Source organism: Protopterus annectens, chromosome 7.part0 (assembly GCF_019279795.1).
Source record: "Protopterus annectens isolate FY-2018-M chromosome 7.part0, PAN1.0, whole genome shotgun sequence".
NCBI lineage: Eukaryota > Metazoa > Chordata > Ceratodontiformes > Protopteridae > Protopterus > Protopterus annectens.
This window is the reverse complement of record NC_056739.1, coordinates 569,982,304-570,004,316: the sequence shown is the minus strand read 5'-3', so window position 1 is coordinate 570,004,316 and position 22,013 is coordinate 569,982,304. Positions and strand designations below refer to the sequence as shown.

The 22,013-nt window shown below is 40.0% G+C and overlaps 1 protein-coding gene across 1 annotated transcript in view; it reads right to left on the bottom strand.

Moving 5' to 3' along the window:
* PELP1 (proline, glutamate and leucine rich protein 1) overlaps window positions 1-22,013 on the bottom strand; it is a gene marked incomplete in the record, with an annotated part of 1,137,423 nt that overhangs the window by 798,802 nt on the left and 316,608 nt on the right. The window contains 1 exon segment of the mRNA XM_044076299.1: window positions 11,831-11,890. Within this exon segment, the coding sequence (XP_043932234.1) occupies window positions 11,831-11,890 (60 nt within the window).

Genomic DNA, 22,013 nt, shown 5'->3' with positions numbered 1-22,013 from the left:
TCTGCCTGAATTAGACAATCGTCCAGGTATGGGTACATTTGAATATTTCTTTGCCTGCAAAATGCAATAACTGGAGCTAGGCACTTTGTGAATAACCTGGGCGTAGTAGATAAGCCAAAGGGCAGTGCAGAGAACTGATAGTTTGTGTAGCCTGCTTTGAAGCAAAGGTATCTTCTGTAAGATTTCCTGATTGGGATGTGCAGGTATGCTTCTTTTAAGTCTAGTGTTGCCAACCAGGCATCTGCCTAACATAGGAAGTAACTGAAGAGTCAGGATCTTGAATTTTGGAATCTCCAAAAAGGTGTTTAGAGTAGACAGGTCCAGGATAGGATGCCATGAATTGTCTTTTCTGGGTACCAGGAAAAGTCTTGAGTAGAAACCTTGTCCCTTTTCCTCTTCTGGTACCAACTGAATAGCCCCATGCTTGTTTTTGGGCCTCTGCCCACTGGTTTGGGGGTAGGTCCGGCCACCCATTTGGTGTTGGCAACATGTGGAAGTGAAATCTGTATCCCTGGGACACTATTTAAAACCCTTTTGTCCTGGGTAATGAGCTCCAAGTTCTTTGCATGAAGAGCAATCTTTCCCCCCAAAGGGGCAGTCAGTTGATAAGTGCTTAGAAATTTTAAAAGGAAGTCATTGAGACAGTTTACCATAGGGGGGAGTCTTATTACTCCCAGATTTGGAAGTGGAGGCCCCCCCCCCACTGCTTAGTCCTGTGTCCCCCCTGGGACTGAAACTTGGGGTTCCCGCTGTGTCTGGGTTTGGCTTGAGAAGACCCGGAACGGGCTGGAAAGGACCAATTTTTAGAGGGCCAGTGCCTACTAAACCTAGGAGGCTGAACTTGTAAGAAATCTTTAACAGTTTGCATAGATTTAGCTTTACCTTCCAAATTTTTTGAGAACTTCCTCAGCCTTGTTGCCAAACAGGATGTCCTGACTTAAGGAAGCATCCAAGAATTTAGCTTCAACATTATCAGGCAAAGATTTCTCCTTAAGCCAAGCATGCCTTCTGAGCACAGACCCAATAACAGCAGCCCTGCAAGGGGTCTCTTCTGAATCAAAACCACATTGCAAAGTCTGTTTTCCAACCTGTTTAGCAGAATGCATTAAATCCTGTAATTCTTTACTTTCCACACAGTCAGGAATCAAGATCATTTTCTGTTTAAGCAATCCAATAACATGTTGCTGATACTTTAACATACGACACTGGCAGTTTAAAGCCCTAATGGCCAAGGTTGCATTAGTGTAAACCTTCATACCCCATCTATCCAGGGCCCTAGAGTCTCTATCAGAAGGGGTAGGATTTTTAGTAGTAGAAGCCTTAATGCCCTTTGGCGCCTGAGAAATAGTCTCTGGATCCGCAAGAGCATTTTTAAAAAGGAACTCGTGTGACTCTGGGACCCTGTAGTATCTGTCAGGTTTTCTGGGAGCAGGAGGCATGGAATCAGGAGCCAAACTAGATTCCAAAAAATCAGGGGCCAAACTAGATTCCGAAAAAGCATAATCAACAATGTCTAGTACAGGAAGGATAGCTAAAGGCCTATGCTGAGGCAGGAGTAAGAAATCCGTAAGCCTCTTTTTTGAATCAGAAAAATCCTGGCTTTCCCAGCGGAAATGCTCTCAGAGTATGTAAGGTTTCACCAAAAGAAAAATCCTCTGGAGGGGAAGCAGAGGGAATAGAGTCCTCTGCATCAGAATCCTCACAAGTAGACAACGGCAAATCCAGATCATCAGAAGAATCAGAAAAAAACAGAATCCTGGTCAGAAGATTCATAAACAACTTCAGTCCTAGGCCTCTTAGAGGGGGGGGGGGGTTGGCTACCCCTGATTAGAGTTAATAGATCTTCAGCCATTCTTATTTGTTTTTTTAGGCATACAGCCCTGAGCATGTGGCCTGGGCATCATTTTTTTAGGCATGGTTCGAGATTTAGAACTAAGTGAAGAAGGAAGTGTCGGTTTAATATGCAAATCCATAGGCCTAAATACACCCTCAGAAGCCGATGCCTGCACAGCAGCTCCGGAACCATCCAAGGCAGAGACATTCGCGGGTTCCATAGTTAAAGCATCTTGCAGCATACCGGAATCCGAATGGATCTCAGTAGAGGCCTGCGAAATCATAAGTAGCAGGCATTAGGGGTTGCGAAAGCGCTTCACTGAGTACCAGCAAACTGGCGAATGGCTTAGGAGAAGCGTCGTTAGAAGTTTTGGACCTCGGCGGCCTGTCTCTGTCTTTATCTTTGCGGTTTTTTAGAATCCCCGTAGTCAGATGGCAACAGACGACATTTCTGAATAATTAAACCGAGAACCAAAATATTTAGAGGAGAAAATATACTGATGATGGATAGTGTGCTGATTAAATAAAGTAAAAAATGTAAAATATACTGTGTACTCTGCACAAAATCAACTAATAAATCCACAAAGTGCAGAAGGAGTGAATCCGGAGTTGATCAAAAAGCCGGTTTTATTAAATAAATGTCCAGAAGCACGCCAGAAACACACAATAAATCATGAACGCCTATTATAGTCCACAAAGCATTTTCGTCTCATACTATAGACTTCATCAGATGAATAACAGTTCTGTTAATGAACCCTTTATATACTGTTTTAAATTACATAATCAAGCAATTAACTAATTAATAATTTAATTTTAGAATATAACGGTATCAATAATTATGTCAAAAAGATTTTCCTGAAAGAGTGGCAAGCCTTTGTGGCTATTTCTGATCTAGATAACCTAAGGACCATTCCACAAAAAAATACCTACAAGAATTCAATCAGCATGAAAGGTATATTAGAAAATAAATGGGGAAGAACAACCAATAAAGGAAGAAAAGGCACTTTTAAATGTGGTCGATGCAAACAATGTTCATATATTCTTAACACAGAAAAGCATTATTTGGAAAGTAGAGGAAGATGGATTTGTAGTAAAGAACACTACGATTGTAACACCAGGTGAATAATATATTTAGCTGTGTGTAAAAAATGCGGTTCATTCTATGTTGGAAAGACCAAAAGAATGCTTAAAAGAAGGATATATGACCACATGTACGATATTTCCACAAAAAAAGAAACCAATGCACATTTTAAGCATTCTAAAAACTGTACAGGAGCTAGTTATGGTTTTATGATTTTAGAACAGATCAAAACCAATATTAGGGGTGGTCCTTGGGAAGACAGGATTGAGTTTAGAGAATTATAGTGGCAGGTAACCCTCCAAGCAGACCACCCTCCTGGTTTAAATGATTTCATTACCATTAAACCTTTACTAAAATTAAGGTCTGCTAAATTATGAACAGGAATAGATACTATTCAGAATGGCCACTAGATGGTGGTAATGGCATTATAGATACAGCGTTAGGTTTAGGGTGAATTTTATACATGGTATTAACTGAATTAAATTATTTAATAAAATACATTAGTTTTTAAACAGTAGAAATACTTACATATTAGTAAACCAAGAATATGGTATCTTTAAAGCGGATAATGTGTTTTATATATTTTTTTTTAAAAAAATGTATTTTTTTTTTATTATTAAAGTGAAGTCCCTTTTCTATGTATGATTTCCTTAGAGAGAGAGTTTTAAACATTTTAATTTATTTAATGGTCAGTCCTATTATAGGTTAATTGCTTGATTATGTAATTTAAAACAGTATATAAAGGGTTCATTAACAGAACTGTTATTCATCTGATGAAGTCTATAGTATGAGAGGAAAATGCTTTGTGGACTATAATAGGCGTTCATGATTTATTGTGTGTTTTTGGCGTGCTTCTGGACATTTATTTAATAAAACCGGCTTTTTGATCAACTCCGGATTCACTCCTTCTGCACTTTGTGGATTTATTAGTCGATTTTGTGCAGAGTTCATAGTATATTTTACGTTTTTTAGTTTATTTTTACTGTGGGAGAGATGGATGCGATCATATCCGCCGAGACAAGAGGGCCGGACGAATCGGGCCAAAATCGCAAGCTTATTGGGCAACTCACCGAACTGATAGATTTGCTAACCCCCCTCAGCCAATCACTGGTGGGGATTTACGGAAATTTGGCTCGTCATTTTTCAGGAAGTGGAAGAAATCCTTTGCAAAACGAGGACCAGAGGGAGCTTATTGGCGTTCCGGAGGATGTCGGCAACCCCAGAGAGACGAGCAGTCCAACTTTTAACCCGGCTAAGACTCCTACAGTATTTCAAGCCGGTGCGAATGGATTTAACTGCAGAGAAATGATCCCTGAAAAGGGCACGAACAAACGTAACAGAGCCAAAACAAAAGGTACTGTTAACAATTTCCCCCCTAAGGGGACTATGGACATTAAAGACTGGCTTAATGTGAAATATTCTTTTAAAATAAACTCCAACCAAGGCAAAACTATCACCGGTGGGGATTCCTATAAGACTAAATTGGACAATCTTTATAAAATGATGGTTAAATATAGAACATACACTATTGAAAATGCTTATTTATATAAATGTATTCAAAGGGAAATAGTACCGAAAGGGCTTCGGTTGTATAAATTTCCCAATAATGTATCTTATGATTCCGAATTATATAATGAATTGATTGAACTATTTAACAAATGTGGTCTTGATATGCTTAGACTAATGATAAGGGACAACACTAGATGTCGAGAAGCACTTCATAAGGAAATTAATGAATTAGATCAGCAGATTAAGGAAGATTTGCTATTTACCATTGAGGAAGAACAAATCAATTATTTTAAGATGAGAGATGAAATTGATAAAAAATGTAGTGACCTGATTAATAGGAAAATGAATAAATTAGAAAGGGACATTAAGGACTATAAAACATAACAAGTTACCCTAAACCCAGATATAGTAATTTTAATAGATTTAATGATGAAATACCTAGGGTTGAAAATGAGAAAAATGATATTTCACCCCATGATGAATTATATAACTATGATAGGGACTACCCCCCCCCCCCTTCGTAGATCAGAGAGAATGATGAACGGAAATAACATACATGAAGTAAATTTTCCGAGCAACGGGGGAATAATGGGGAGAGGGAGTGGGAGGGGGAGATTCTAAAGAATCACCACCCGGACCCCCCCCCCCCCGGTGACAACAGAGATACAAAAGTGGAAGGAAATAAGTATACTTTTAACATTTTTATCATATATAATTTTAGTAATGTCGTAATTAAAGAAGAACATTTTCTATTGCTTTCCAAAGGTTTTAAATTTATTCTTTTTAAAAAAGGAGATGTTACTGGGAGTTTATTAGATATTAAACTTTTTTGAGGAAAGTTAATTTAAACATTTTGTTTTCCAATAACCAAGACAAAGGAGGGTTAGATCTAAAAAGGAAAAGTACTTTTAACCCTCCAATACATCCCCAACTGAGAAATTTGGAAAAGGTCCTGGAAATGAAAATAAGAAAAGAATATAATATGATGGGTTTTAGAGACAACTTGAGTAACGAAGAAAAACAAATACTATACGAGATAAAAGAAGATCAAAACCTTAGGGTTATGAAACCAGATAAAGGGGGTGGAGTAGTGTTCATGGATAACATACTATATGAAAGTAAAATGCATACCCTTTTATGGGATGATAACAGACACACTAATATTTCCCTTAATGAGATTAACATTGCATATAATAAGATAGATATTAGCATTAATGAAATGTTTTATGAGGGATTAATTGACCATGGAACCTACATATATTTAAAAGTAGAAAAAACAAAAATACCAACAATATTTGGTATACCTAAAATTCACAAATGTGAAAGAGACCCCCCATTTAGACCAATTGTGTCAGCGGAAGGGTCTAAGACATACCCTTTGGCAAAATATGTAGACAATAAACGTAAGAAAATTTGGACATCTAGAAAAACAGTATTAAGGGATTCCTGGGACCTGTTAAGAGGTCTCAGATGAATTAAGCCATGAAAATCTTTTGTTTGTCACTATAGATATCGACCTATTTTCATCAATACCGCATAAAGAAGGTATGAAAATGTTAGAGGAGGTTATATATGAAGATAATTCCCTAACACAAAATGAAAAATTGGTATGCAATTGGTTAAAGGATTTGATTTTGAAGAATAATTTTTTATATTTTAATGGGGAATTTTATCAACAAACACAGGGGATAGCCATGGGAGCCGCCTGTGCCCCCACTTATGCAAACTTGGTTCTTATCAAATGGGAAGAGAAATATATATTTAACTCCGGTTTTAAAAATTGTTGGACACTATAACGTAGGTTCCTTGATGACATAGTCATTTTTTGGACAGCTGGAATAGACAAGTTGAATGATTTTATGGTTTATATTAATAATTCAACTAATTTTTTAAAATTTACACAAAATTTCAGAACACAACTTAATTTATTTAGATATAGAAATATATAAAAAAGGAAAAAACTTTGAAAGTAGAATAGTCAGAAAACCTACATTCTGCAACTCCTTCTTACACTATGAAAGTGCCCATCCAAGACACTGTAAAAAAAAAAACATAGTTAAAGGACAATTTGTGAGGGGTAGCAGAATGACTAGGTTCCAACGATGATTTTATTATAGAATGTGATTTATTACTAAAGATGTTTTTAGAAAGAGGGTATCCGTTTGATTATGTAACTCAAATAAGAAAAGAAGTGGAGGAAGGGAGATTAAGTAAATTTCAACCCATCATAAACAAAAAGTGAGAAGCCTTATGATTTTAATAAAGAAAGAGATGGTGAAAACTATGGACAAACTTTCATTTTAGAATATAACGGTATCGAAAATTATGTCAAAAAGATTTTCCTGAAAGAGTGGCAAGCCTTTGTGGCTATTTCTGATCTAGATAACCTAAGGACCATTCCACAAAAAATTACCTACAAGAATTCAATCAGCATGAAAGGTATATTAGAAAATAAATGGGGAAGAACAACCAAAAAAGGAAGAAAAGGCACTTTTAAATGTGGTCGATGCAAACAATGTTCATATATTCTTAACACAGAAAAGCATTATTTGGAAAGTAGAGGAAGATGGGATTTATAGTAAAGAACACTACGATTGTAACACCAGGGGAATAATATATTTAGCTGTGTGTAAAAAATGCGGTTCATTCTATGTTGGAAAGACTGAAAGAATGCTTAAAAGAACGATATATGAACACATGTACGATATTTCCACAAAAAAAGAAACCAATGCACTTTTTAAGCATTCTAAAAACTGTATAGGAGCAAGTTATGGTTTTATGATTTTAGAACAGATCAAAAACAATATTAGGGGTGGTCCTTGGAAAGACAGGATTGAGTTTAGAGCATTATGGTGGCAGGTAACCCTCCAAGCAGACCACCCTCTTGGTTTAAATGATTTCATTACCATTAAACCTTTACTAAAATTAAGGTCTGCTAAATTATGAACAGGAATAGATACTATTCAGAATGGCCACTAGATGGTAGTAATGGCATTATAGATACAGCGTTAGGTTTAGGGTGAATTTTATACATGGTATTAACTGAATTAAATTATTTAATAAAAGACATTAGTTTTTAAACAGTAGAAATACTTACAAATTAGTAAACCAAGAATATGGTATTTTTAAAGCGGATAATGTGTTTTATATATTTTTTTTAAAACATTTTTTTATATTTTTTTATTATTAAAGTGAAGTCCCTTTTCTATGTATGATTTCCTTAGAGAGAGAGATTTTAAACATTTTAATTTATTTAATGGTTAGTCCTATTATAGGTTAATTGCTTGATTATGTAATTTAAAACAGTATATAAAGGGTTCATTAACAGAACTGTTATTCATCTGATGAGGTCTATAGTATGAGACGAAAACGCTTTATGGACTATAATAGGTGTTCATGATTTGTGTGTTTTTGGCGTGCTTCTGGACATTTATTTAATAAAACCGGCTTTTTGATCAACTCCGGATTCACTCCTTCTGCACTTTGTGGATTTATTTACTGATTAAATAAAGCACAAAACCGACAGCAAGGTACGTCACGGTCAGGGCCTAGGCAAGGAATACAGAATGAATGAAAATCTTTATGAGGTATTTACTTTCCACAAGTAATGCAATTATTAACTTTTATTAACATCGGAAAGGTGCAAGAAAAAGTTTCCCCAATGGGGTACTTAGCTTTAGTTGAAGACTTCGGTTCTGAAACTTGAAAATGAAAATTTCAGGAGTCTGCCAACCGGCACTTACGAACTGCTTCTGCTTCGGGCACCACACAAGACTGATGTAATGGCGTCAGCTGCATGTTTTATACCCCTTACGACCTGACATCATGGAAGGGACAGCAACCGACGCAGGACCCAAGACTTTGTTAATCAGGCCAACTGAGGGCTACCTGCAAGCAGATAACCCAAATGTAATGACTGCAACAGTGAAACACGAAGAACATCCATTTATCATAGCTAAAAAGTACATAGGGTTGAAGTATTGCTTATCCACCAGGGGGGGGTCTAGTTCTCATTTTACACACAAACACGAAAGCAGAACCATGCAGTTTTCTTCCGTCCATCTCAACTAATGGAAATGTTTCATCCAACTATAGCTGAAGCTAGCAACTTTCACTCTTGGATCAAATGCTCAGGCTCTTCTCTTCGACCTATATTTCCCCAGATCAAGTGTGCCTACCCCATATCAAACTTTACTATACTACACAAAAATAAAATGGACCAGAAATCAACAATGACAAATGCCAGACATTAAATAAGACAAGGCCCCGGACAGGTCCAATGCAGTCACTCAAGAGCCACAAGTGAAAATCTGGCTGGGAAATGGAAGCAAGGAAGGTTGAGATGGATGGAAAATAACAGGAATCTAGCATTATGGTATGTACTTAAATTTTACATCCAGTGTTGTCTTTTCTATCTACTTCAATTACTTGGGCAGAGTCACCAGTTATTAAAAACCTCAGGTGGTCTCATGGAAGGATATTCCAGAGAATGGTGGAGTCAAATGAAGCCTGGGACCTAGACTGCAGGTTAAGCTTGCAATGGGAAACAAAGGTATGTACAGTAGACCAAGTAGCTACACTATAACACCACTGAAATTAAAGGGCCCACTGCAGCACCCTCATACAAAATCTAGCTTGAAGGATCAGTGCCACGGAAGCTGTCACTGAGCCCAGGAGGCAAATAGATTTTGCCGGGGGAATTTGGATGAGACAGTATCTTGTAAGCCTACTGACCCAGGGTAGAGACTCAGGGTTCAAGATTCTGGCAATTTGCAAGATGATGAGGGTGGCATCCTATAAATTCTACCATCTGGAAAAGAGTCAGCTTGGACAGAAGGCTCTATGTTTATTGTGGTTCTTAGAAAGTGCCATATCTGGAGCAAGGGGTCCCTGGCTCAAATACGTAGCTCCTTTTTGGTAGAGGTTATGAACCAGTCACCTAGGTATGCGAACACCTGGAACCCTTGCAGTCTGAGATATGCTGCAACCACTGCCATACATTTGAACACCTAGGGGGCTGTGGTGAGACCGAAAGGCAATGCTCTGAAGTCAAAGTGACAGCTTCCCAACAAAAACCGAAGGAAACTCCAGGACCGCCTTGCAATCTTTATTTGAAGGAAAGTATTCTGCAGGTCCACAGAGCACATCCAGTCACCATTCCTCAAAAAAGGCAAAAAGAAACCTCCGCCATCCAGAATTTGTTCATCTTACAAACTGGTTTAGTTGGCTGAGGCCAGGAATGGGCCCGAGGCCCCAGTTTTTCTTTGGAACCAAAAAAAAAAAAGCCTCAAATACATTCCAAACACTTGCTGGTCTGCTGGGACTCCCTGGAGGACTTGTTTCTTTAGCAGCTGGAAGACTTCCAGAGTTGTCACCTTCCTCTGACTGACTGGAACATCAAAAAGTTTATTTGGGTCTTCTTTGGTTGGGAAACAAAGGGAATAATGTAGCCTCCGGTTATGATTTTCTGCAGCCAAGAATCTTATGTGATGGCTAACTAGGCTTGAGGGTGCAGAGACAACAACCTCCTGACTGAAGAGTGCAGCAGACAGGCAACTTTTCTGGGGCGTTAGAAGGATTTATGTGCTGAAGAGCCTCAAAACCTCTGGTTCTGCATACCACCTCTTCCACGAGGACAAAATCCAGTGCAGCTGACCCTCCTGGCCTAGGCCTCTATCCCCAGAATGTCTTGAGCAAAGCATTGAGACTTGTGGAACCATAGCCTCCTGCCACCCTTTTGGTTCTGGAAGGAAGCTCACTGATGGGTAGAGAAGTGGATACCCTTGTTAGACAGACTTTTGTCATCTTGTTCATTTCTGGTGAGTGAATACTTCACTTTGGCCCCAAAAAGGGTGGACCCATCATGAGGAACATTCAAAAAGGATACCTTGAAGTTCTTCACAAAAATTGCGGAAATGCATCCATGTATGCTGATGCACAGCAATGCCGGTGCCGGATTTTCTGAAGTGACATCTGCCGCACTGGTCAGAGGCACATGTGCATGTTGGATATGGACTAAAGGACAGCCAGCTCTGAGTCTACAGTCTTGCAGGACTCTGCAATCAAGGCTGCCGACAGGGACTAGCACAGCTCCTTGGGTCAAGACTTTCTGAAATCTGGTTATATGAGCTAGACAGTTCAGCACAATTAAGTCAAACATCACTCAAGCACATGTCCCCTTTCCATATCATTCCAAAGCTCTAGACGTCCTGGTAGGGGAATAATGCTATTATCTGATAGCTCTTTTTTTGTAGCACCATCACTATGGCATCTACCACAGGCTCCTTTGCTCCAGTAGGCTCAGACTCTCAAGGAAACCAATAGCTTGTCAGGCTTTCATGGTATGGGCTCCACTATGTCCGATTTCTTCCACACTCATTGCAAAACCAAATTAATAAACTTGTGAGATGAGGTGCCCACCAAAGAAATAGACAGGCCAGCTTTGAAAGCTTCCTGCTGGGAGGGGGCACTACTGGACTATCCCTCTGTTGTGGCAATAACTCCAAGATGTACCCAAAAGAGAGGTTTTCCAAGATGGAATGATGTAGAGAACCCTCCTCTTCCTTGAAATCAGGATCTTCAAAGAAATGCCTCCTTTTGCAAGAATGCTTCCTAAGTCCCTCTGCAGCAGGGAGCAGCTGAGAGGGCTCAAAACCATCTGGGAATTTGCCTCGCAACAAGTCTCCTCAAGACCTAGGGGAGGTGACTGCCCCTTAGGAACAGGATTAAGTGAAGAACTGCAGAAATCCACTGGGATCGGGAAGGAGCAGAGTGTGAAAGAGAACCTCTTCTATGGCTTTAGACAGAAACCTCTCAAAAGCCTCGAACGCTGAAGTTGAGAATGAACCCAAAGAGAACCCCCTAGGATTTGAAGAACCGACAGGGATCCTCCTTGAGGCTCTTTTTGACTTAATTACGAGGCCAACACCGGAGCCAAGCTATCCAGTGTCAATGCACCTAGAGGAAGGGAAGGATCCAACTGCCTCGAAACAGATCCAGACCCCTTTGCACAGCTGCCAACTGCTTTGCTCTGAGACTCCTTGAGATCAGATGCTGTCAGAGTCCATAAGGCTATCTGCCCTGATAAGAACGACCTGTGGGGAACACACTGCTGCAATACCACTTGAAACAAAAATTGGCCCAGCCAAGGATAAAGTAAAAGAGGGTGGTTGGGTCTAGATCCCAAACTACCAAAGAGGAAGGTAATGGCTAACAGCAAGATAGCTTACAGGTTCTGGGAAAGTGCTGACTGACTAAATTATAAGCTACATAAAAACTAAACATAACTTGGCAAGCAATTCCAACATGGAATTCCCAAAAAATTATGTCCAATAGGAAAAACTCCAAATACTGTCAGCTACAAGGAAAGGTGCAGATTATGGCCAAGACAACTGAACACTTCCTTACCTCTTGTAGTGCACGATTTTCTGCATCCACTCTGAACAGGAAGTAGTCTGCCAGCTTGCTCTGTGAAGTACCAAGACATTATTATTATTATTATTATTATTATTATTATTATTACTATTATCATTATCATCATCATTATTGTACTGTGCCACAGTCTTGTTTAATGTGCGTATACAAAGATTGGTCAAGGAGCTGCCCCTGAACAAGCTTTCTGCTAAAATCCTTTTGCTCATCAGAGGTTAAATTCTGCTCACTGGTAAGCCATCAGATACTTACCTGGTGATCCACAGCTTGGAGGGATTTAAGCCCCGCTCCGTTCGCCCATGCTATGCACGGGACTCGCTTCGCGTCCCATCCTGTCCACTAATCCCACCCACCCCATCTAGGTTTTTTCTAGGCACTAATCCTTCCCAATAACCAGCAACCAATCAGAATACAATACCAGTGACCTATCTCCTCTGCCACCCACAGTACCCCACCCACTTCCAATCCAACTGCTCATCTGACACAGTCATGCCACTACCTAATGTGCTTACACTCCTTACCTGCACTATTCTTGCACACCTTATATCCTACCAGAACTTCATAACAGACAAACCCCACCACTATCACTGCAGCCTTACTCTCACTTCTATCCATCACCCACCTATTAATTACACTTGTCATACTATCACAATCTCTATCCCAATACACCCACCATACTACCAGTCACCTGTTACATTCAAACAAAAAATATCCATAAAATATGATGGGTTAATTACCAGATTTATAAAACTTAAGTTTACTGCCTTATCTAAATTAGCTCTCAGTGGTGATATTCACCCTAACCCTGGTCCTACCATTACCAACTCCTCACCTAAAAATCTGCCTAATAGCTGCTCCTTCTCACAACTAACATTCAACAGAAAGCTATCTGATCTCCTGTTCATGTCTCTAAATATCAGAAGTACATCTAATAAAACCCATGACCTAAATGCCAACATAACCTTATACTCTCCTGATATTCTCATCCTGACTGAAACCTGGCTCAAACCTCGCATCAAAAGTGAGGAAATACTCACAACAGGTTATAACATTCATCGAGTAGATAGACCATCTAAGAAAAGGGGTGGTGTGGCTCTAATGTTTATACACCACCTCAACATCCAGATCCTAAACACATCTGCCCCCCACAATGGAAATGAAGAAATCCTACATGCCAACCTCAAACTAAACTCAAATAAAACAATCAACATCATAGGATGGTACTTTCCACCTGGCCAAAACACCCCACCCCTGGAAAATCTCCTGAACTGGGCTAACCATTCCCTACCCCAGGAAACCATAATGATTTTAATATCAACTGGCTATCTTGTAGTAACAATCACCCAAGCCCAGCACCTACACCTTCATGGTTTCTCCCAACTAATACAGTCACCTACCTGGATTAATAAAAACTCTGAAACATACTACTCTCGACTGGATATTAGTCAATAAAAACCCTCAGTCATACTTAGCTGGCTGTCTACCAGACAGCCTCAGTGACCACATTCCTTCTGAGACACCACTTAAATTGTGCTAAACCCATCATCTATAGGCAAATCCGAAATAGGGTAAACTTTCACCCCCTCTCTTTTATCTCATCCCTTCAAAAATGTGACTGGACACCACTAAATTACCTCAATCTGGATGAAGCCGTCCACTTCAATAGCACCTTCCTAAACATCCTAAACACACATGCCCCCAAAAGAAATCCTAGAGTCAAAACACAGTACTCCCCTTTGCTACAAAAAAGCACCAGAGCACTAATGAAAATCAGAGATAAGGCCTGGGAGCACTGGCGCTCAACAAAACACCCCACCTCTAGACAGTTATTCCTAGAGTTGCACAAGGTCAAAAACAAATAAAAGATAAAACCCAGTATTATCAGTCTGCTCTAAACTCCTCCCATCACAACTCTAAGCAGCTCTGGTCCACAATAAACTCCATTCTCCATCCAGGTAAAGTAGGCACCCCCACCTACCACTCCCCCTTCCTCTAGCAGTATTGCTGACTCATTCAATAAAAACTTTACTGAAACCATAGCCCTCTACCCACCCCTCCCTACATCAAAACCAAACAGTCTGTCCACAGTCTTTTCTTTTTCATCAGTTACCTACCTCCTACATAAAAAAAAACTTATACTGAAAGTTAAGCATACAAAACTTGCAGCTGAGAATCTCCCCTCTGAATACCTAAAACAGCAGCAGAAGCCCTAGCTTATCTAGTCTCTATCTTAATTGGTCCTCATCAGAAAACTGTCCCCACACCGTGGAAAACATCCCACATCATTCCCCTCCATAAAGGTGGCTCCTCCACTGAACTTTCCAATTACCGCCCCATAGCTATCCTTTCTCCACTTTCCAGGATACTCGAGAAATGCATCCATTCTCAAGTCTTAGACTCTCTCTTAGCTAATAACCTCCTCAACAGCACCCAGCATGGCTTCAGGCCATACCACAGCACTACTACCGCCTTGCTCTATTTCACTAATGCCATCATAAAAATAATGGCCTGTTCTCCTCTGCTATATTTCTGGATCTATCCAAGGCTCTTGACATGGTTTCACACAAACTACTAATCTCTGTTCTCACTAACCTATCCTTTTCCCAATCAGCTACTGATTGGTTTCACAGCTAACTGGCTGCCATCAGTTGTCCGGCATAATGACCTATCTCCTCGATTTCCTGTAACACCCAGTGTTCCCCAAGGCTCCATCCTTGGTCCCCTACTATACTCACTCTTCACCAATGATCTATTCACAGCCACCAAGCATGGTTCTCATACAGTATGCAGATGTCTCCATCCTCATCTGCTCAGCCCCAACTATACCTGAACTTCACAAGATCACACAGGAAGCCATTTCATCTGTAGAAAACTGGCTATCTAATGCCCATTTATTACTCAACCTAAGCAAGACTTAACTCCTCATCTTCCAACCCACTAAATCTATCCCAAATATCCCCCACTTTAATATTCTAGCCAAAGACAATTCTGTCATCTCCCCAAAAGAACACACCAAACTACCTGGTGTTGAGACTGAAAATCTCAGATTTGACACATACATTTCTCTTACCATAAAAAAGGTTCACAAAAAACTAGGTGCCTTGTACAGAAAATTCCTCACCAAGACAGCCAGAATTTCTGATGCTAATTCCCACCCAATCTCCACGTTACTCTATGCCTCCTATACTTGCCTACCTTAGACAAACAAACCTAAACAAGCTCAAGGCTTGCTACAATAAAATTGCTAAGTTTGCCACTGGTGCATCTGATCACAGCCACCACTGCATCTCACTTGGAGACTGACTGGCTTGAATTTCCTCAACTTTTTCATCTGAATCAACTCTCTCTCACCCACAAGTTAGTAAACTATCCTCTTAATTCCCATCCCTTTAAAACCTTCTCCAGCCCTACTGCTCCACTAGACCACTACACTCCAACAGCAAAAATCTACTTCTAGTGACCAAACCTAAGAACTTACTATTCTCCTGCGTCATATCCAGATTATGGAACTATCTCCCTCCCTCTATAATTACACTACCTTCTTGCAATCACTTCAAGACTGCACTAAAAACTCACTTAAAGTTTCTGGTTATGCCGATGCACCAATCCAGACTAGTAACCCTCTTTTTACCTCTCCTTCCTCTCCCCTAGCCACCCTGCCTCACACCATCTGATCACTGCATTCCTTCCTCTGCAGGTTCTGGCTCACCCTTTACCCTCCCCTCCTCACCCACTCTCTCAGACCTGTTACAATATGCTTAACTATCACTTCATCTCAACTCCAAATACATAACCAACTGACTTGCACCTAGCTTCCTCTCACTACCACGTATACTACTCAGTCTCCTCTCTTACTCCTCTATCTTCCCCTACCATCCAATTAGCCCTTCTAGCTTGTTCCACCTTTGCGTGGAGCTTCTGCTTTATATCTGCTTGAGTTTAATGCAATATTTGTATACGAGTTTAGAACAGTATCCATTTGAGCTTAGTACTATCTGTATATACATCCTACCTTTATTCCTAGCTTCTAGTTAGATATTGGTATATCTGTTCATTACTATGTTTCATATATTGTATGTATAGCTAATGTTTGCTGCAGTGTGTATTATTTGCTACTATATGTATATTCAGTTGCTCTTCATGTACTCTGCTGCTCATTTATTGTTCTGTGGAGCTTTTCTCCCAGTGTCTCCACTGAAAAAGGACCTGTGTCCAGTTGGAATTTCCCAGTAAACAAATGGAAATAAATGAATTAATAAATAAATAAATCCTATTTTCTTTCCCTGGTTGCCTGCAAATTCATATACAGCACAATCACTTTCCATTCCTGAAAGGCAGCTCTAAATACCTCTAAAGGATAACCACTTGATATGATGTAATTTTCATTTATTCCTCAAAGTATGGGTCTCGGGACCTGACTCTGCCAATCTCTCTAGATTCTTGGACCAGACTCTCGAGCTCCTAACTTTACGCATAATACCCCTTGCTTGCCGACTACCTCAGATCTCACGATTCAGTTGGGACTGTGTTGTCTTCAAGTTCTAGCGTGCTTCGATGGGGTGTTGAGAGTAAAAATTTATTTTTTTCTTCCAAGTCTTTATAGTTACTACATAATCTATTTAGCCTTCTTCCCTTTACTCTTCTTACGTTCAGGTTTTCCATTTAGGTAACTTTTTGTACCACTGTTGGTACTAGGCCTTTTGCTTATACCTTTTCAGTATTCTTTCTATCACTGTTGTAGTTTATCTTTCCTTTCCATTATAAAAACTTTGTTTACAGTTTCTCTCTTCTCTTTCCTTTGGTCATTGTTGTTGGCTACAATTTGATTGTTGTTAAGGCTGACAAGCCTACCAGTTTTAAGAAATGCATTTACTGTGGGCATAAGATACCAAATTCTGATGCCCACAGGGAGTGCGTATATTGTTTAAGCCCTTCTCGCTTGCAGGTGTCCTGTGAGATCAGTGCAGCATTTAATATGAGGGCAATAAGTGGCGGGTGGAATAAGTTGGTCTAGAAGGGCCCTCTGCCAGCTTCTTCTTCCTTTACTGCTTCTATTTCTGGGGCCTAAACTCCGGTAAAAAGCAAAAGACATTGGAACCTAGGAAGTGCTCTCCTACGTGGTCTCCTGCACCTACTCAGAGTTTGGAGCCACCATCCAAAATAAAAAAAAAGTGTCGGATGCGGCAACTTCAGATCTGACAACTTCTACAGTCAGGTCTCCTTGGATCCAGAGTCCTAGATTTTCTCTGGAGCCTGTGCCTCCTTGACTTGGGTCTCCATTTTTACAGAAGACTCCTAGGAAGTCATCCCACCCTCCTTCCACAACTTCTTCACTTAGGTCCTCTTGTAGTCTTTCTAAGGCAGACGTGGACAGGATGATGAGGAAATTTCTTAGAGCACAAATCCAGATGGGGGTATTACTGAGCCAGAGTCTCGGAGCCAAAGCTTTGCCGCCAGATCTGAGGGGTTGACAGACTTCTAGATTTCTGCAGCCATCACTTCCCCTCGAAGCTGGACAACCCGGCTCCAGCTACATCCTCAGACGGGAGATCTGGGAGGGGTGGAAAACTGGTGGAACCAAGAGCTTGGTTTCTACTTCGATTGAGCAATCTGCCTTTAAGGTAGTGGAGAGGATTTTCTCCCATCCCAGGGAATCTTCTGTTCTCACTTCTCGGATCCTATACCCCCGTTCCTCCAACAAATTTCAGCTTCAAGTCCTACCATTCTTCTCCACAGGGACAGCCAAGCCCATAACAGCTTCCAGACAGCTCCTGTTCAGGAACTCCCAGTCTCTTCCAACACATCTTCAGAACACCCCACTGAAGAGGTTAACCAGAAGAGAGCATGCAAGAGTTGGCACTTAGTACTCCCTGAGGCATCTTTAACAGATGACACCAATTTTGATGAAGGGGAAGGGTCCCCTAGGTCCCCACCCGAGGAGGTCTCCTTTGGAGATTGAGATCCTGTACCAAAAAAGTGGTTGGTCCTCCCAAAACCCATCACAGGAGGAGCTGGCATTCCTGGACACCTTCCGTGCCGTGCAAGAGACAGAGAAGTGTTGGACAACTAGTTACTTTCCCCATCTCACAGGTCATTCACTGAAATGATGTTCACTGATTAGCGGTCAATGTTAAGCCATTCAATGTTTAGTCCATTCGATGGCTGAACACAGACCCCATCTTCTATGTCCTCCAGTCCAGACATTCTATCACACCCAATGGGGAGTGATTCACCCAGCCATTCAAGGCATCAAGTTAATTGCATGGTTTCTCCAATTCCAATGATGTCTAGACAGTTCAGGCATTTCTCTCTAGTTGGTCAGATTTTATCCTCATCTCAAAAGCCTTCTACCAGAAAGATTTACAACAGTAAATGGAAGACATTTTCATATTGTCGGAATCAAGGAAGCTGGATCCCTTTACAGCTCCAATTCCTGCTATTTTAGATTTTCTGGCTTCAATTTTTCAGGACAGTGCCAGTTTCTACACTGTAAAAGTCCAGCTTGCAGCCATCTCTAATTACCACACAGAACATAATGCCTTCCCCTCTATCTTCTTCTAAAGTTTGTAAGGTCTTTCTGACAGGTACTCTTCTGCCTAGACTTCCAGTAAGAGACTTTTCTCTACTTTGGGATCTTACTGTTTTGTTATGAACTTTAACTCAATCCCACTGGAGGACAATTACATCCATAGCCTAGACTAACAAACTTAGCAAGACAATCTCAGCATTTAACAGTGTGCCAGTCAGCAGATATGTACCTATCAGAGGTCCTCAATTCAAAAGGACCAAACACCAAGTGTCAAACAGCTCTGCGTTTGAAAATGACATTGTTGCTTCTACCACAAAAAGCTGAGACACGGCAGTAGCAAATTGCTAGTGAACATCAGTGGACACAATATTCTGTGTGCCAAATAAATGAAAACACCCACAGCGCCATATGCAAGGAATTAAATATATTAGTGCTTGAAGTACATTAAACTACATAGTTTCTATCCATTTCCTCTCCATGCAAAATATGAAAGTTGCCAACGAGCATAAACTGACCACTTTTCTTCATCATTTCGGCTCCCACATGAATTAGGTGAAAAATATAAATAAAGAGATACCAGCAGCAAACTGCAAAAAATATTGTCTTTGGTCTTGCACACAAACCTTCTAGTAAGAGGGAGAAAAAAGTTAGGTATGCAGTGGCAAATTAGCATAAAGATGACTTGGGCAGTCACCTGGTGTCTATGGCTCCAGGGGGCCCATGGCCAGCCAGCTAGTATAATACACAATCTAAAATTAAACAGTTTTATTTAAAGTGGGTTTGTTACATTCAATGCTACAAACTCATATTAGTTGACTAATGTACTAGAAATATCACTCACTGACATTATCAGCACTTTTTAATTGTTTAGAAAAATAAAGCATTTAAATGCCAAAATAAGTTCTTATAGTCGGGTGACCATGCCTGCACATACACATCGGACAGTGACTCTGAACTGTTAAATGCAGGTCACAGATGCATACTGCACATGCACAATCTGGTTCTGCTGCTGCAGTACAAACATATCCACACAGTATTTATTTATTTATTTTATTTTACATTTGTTAACCGGGATAGTCCAGCTGAATATATGTCCATTTTCAGTGGAGGCCCGGGAAGAAAAGCTCCAAATAGACAATTTTTACAGAACATACAGACAAACTTGGGTACATATTTCAACTAGATCCATAACGGTATCTAGTTATTGACTCTTATAGGTATATACTACAGATACTTAAGTTACAAACTAGAGACGGATACATTTTACAATAGTCATTAAACAATTTTACATTGTTCATACCAACACTGTTATATGTATGTTATCATACCTTTGATGTGGTGTACATTTATATGCAAGTAACAGATAGGACTCTAGTTTAGGACAATGGTTACAATAGTACTGGAGTGGATCCAGCATTAGTCTGGAGTTGAACAGGGACATAATCATTTGTTGCGGAGGTAGTTGTAGATAGCTTTTTTAAATGTAGGTAGTGAGATAATCAGGGATACGGATGTAGGCAGGGAGTTCCAGATTTTGCCCACATAAGAAGAGTAAAGGGTGTCTCCAGCATGGTTGTTGGATCTAGTAACAGTTAACTGTAATTTGTCAGTTGAGCGGAGTTGTCTAGGACAGGAACATTGTTGGACAATGTTAGCTAGTGAGGGTGATATATTTTGTTGATGGAGTATCTTGTGAGTAGTAACCAGCTGATTATAAAGTGATATAGTATTATTTAAACAAACTTCTTACTGTGTCAGGCTACAGTATCACTCTACCCAGGACTGCACAGATGAAATTCAGAATACTAGTGTTTGCTGTTTCAGAAACCTGACAACATAAAAATAAGACAAGAAATGCAGCAAATAGTATATTTTATAACATTCTGTGTTAAGCCCTCATGAGACACCAATAACTTGTATAATCCCCCCCCCCCAAGGAAGAGTGATGTATGCTTTAAATACAGTTGTTCATTCCAAAGACATATTTGCCTCCAATTTCTATTCAAATGTGTCACATATTTCCTTTCAATTACTGGACACATCTACCACAACCACTAATATAAGCTGAAGTTAAGCTTTCTTATGGTAACCATATGTAATGTCAGGACCTGCTACAGAGTCCCTAAATACAGCAAAATGAGTAGATAAAACAGGTCATCATATATACAAAGTCCAAGATGGCCATTTCACAGAATATTCCACTTTCTCTGAGATATGGCAATCTTGGAGTTTGTATATACAAGATGTTCACCATACCGATCACTGCTGCAATAGCCTTACCTATATGGGTTTGCATCCTGACAAGGAAATAACAGCCAACCAGCACACATTCCATGCACCCAAACTGTCAAGCAGCCGGAGCTGAACTGACTAAAAGACAAGTTTGGGGACAAAGCCCTTAAGAGTTTTACTGCCAGCATAGCGAGGGAGGCTCCACTTTCAAAGGACAATACTACAAAAAAAATTATTATATATACATCCACTCCCTAGCATAAAATAACACCAAAAGTAAGGGTGTTTAAAGGAGAAGAGCGATGTTAAAGATTCTCCTGAATTTTTGGTCTTTTTCAGCATGTCGCCAATCGGAATTTCTATTGCCATTTCAATAGGAAGACCTTTCTTATCATCCATTCTTACTTATGTTTACAATAATGTTGGGAAGAAGGACTGATGGCTCAGTCTAGGACTATAGTGCCTCTTCTCATTCTCCTGTATTTTTGCATTTGACTTTGTATTTGTGGTTTCTTTAGCAAAGTCCAACCTTGTTTTAACTTTTACCCGGAGTAGTTTTGAGTTTTCTGATTTTTAATACTTGTTTGCATATTGTTCACATTTTACCTGCATCATTTAGTAACATTTACCTTCAATAACTGTCTAAACTTGGACATTAAAATGTAGTGCACTGTTATGAAACATAAAAGGAAGTTATGTACTTACCGTAACATTCTATACTGTTATGAAAACATAAAAGGAAGTTATGTACTTACCATAACATTCCATCTGCGTTGTCCTTTTTCATTCTTCCTCAACCTGTGGGTTTCAGATATGACTTTGCCACTTTCAAAAGCTTAGGCTTGGAAGCTCGAGCTCCTCCCCTACACATGATGCCTAACTCCCCCATGGATACTTAGAGTATGCTGCTACCATGTTTACCAATTATACCATAACATATGCAATCAATTCTGAAAGTTGCCAAAAAAGAAGAGAGAAAGAAGAGGAAGATCAACAAACAGATGTTCCTACAAACACATCTGTCAGATCATTCACCAGAGGGACAGGGGATAGGAAAGAGAGAAGGTCGAGGAAGAATGAAAAATGACAACACAAATGGAATGTTATAGTAAGTACACAACTTCTTTATCTGATGTTGTCATTTTCATTCTTCTGTGACCTGAGGGACAGTTTCCAGCTACAATAACTTTGGGGGGCCTTCATGGAAGGATATTCCGAGCAGTGCACTACCAAAAGCAGCTCTATTTCTAGACACAATGTCCAGTTTGTAGTGGGAAATGAAGGTGAGAATTCGACCATGAGGCAGCCGAAAAAATATCAATTGAAACTTTAGCCCAAAAAGCTTGAGAAGTTGCCACTGATCAAGTAGAATGAGCCAATGAGCCTTGATATGTTGAG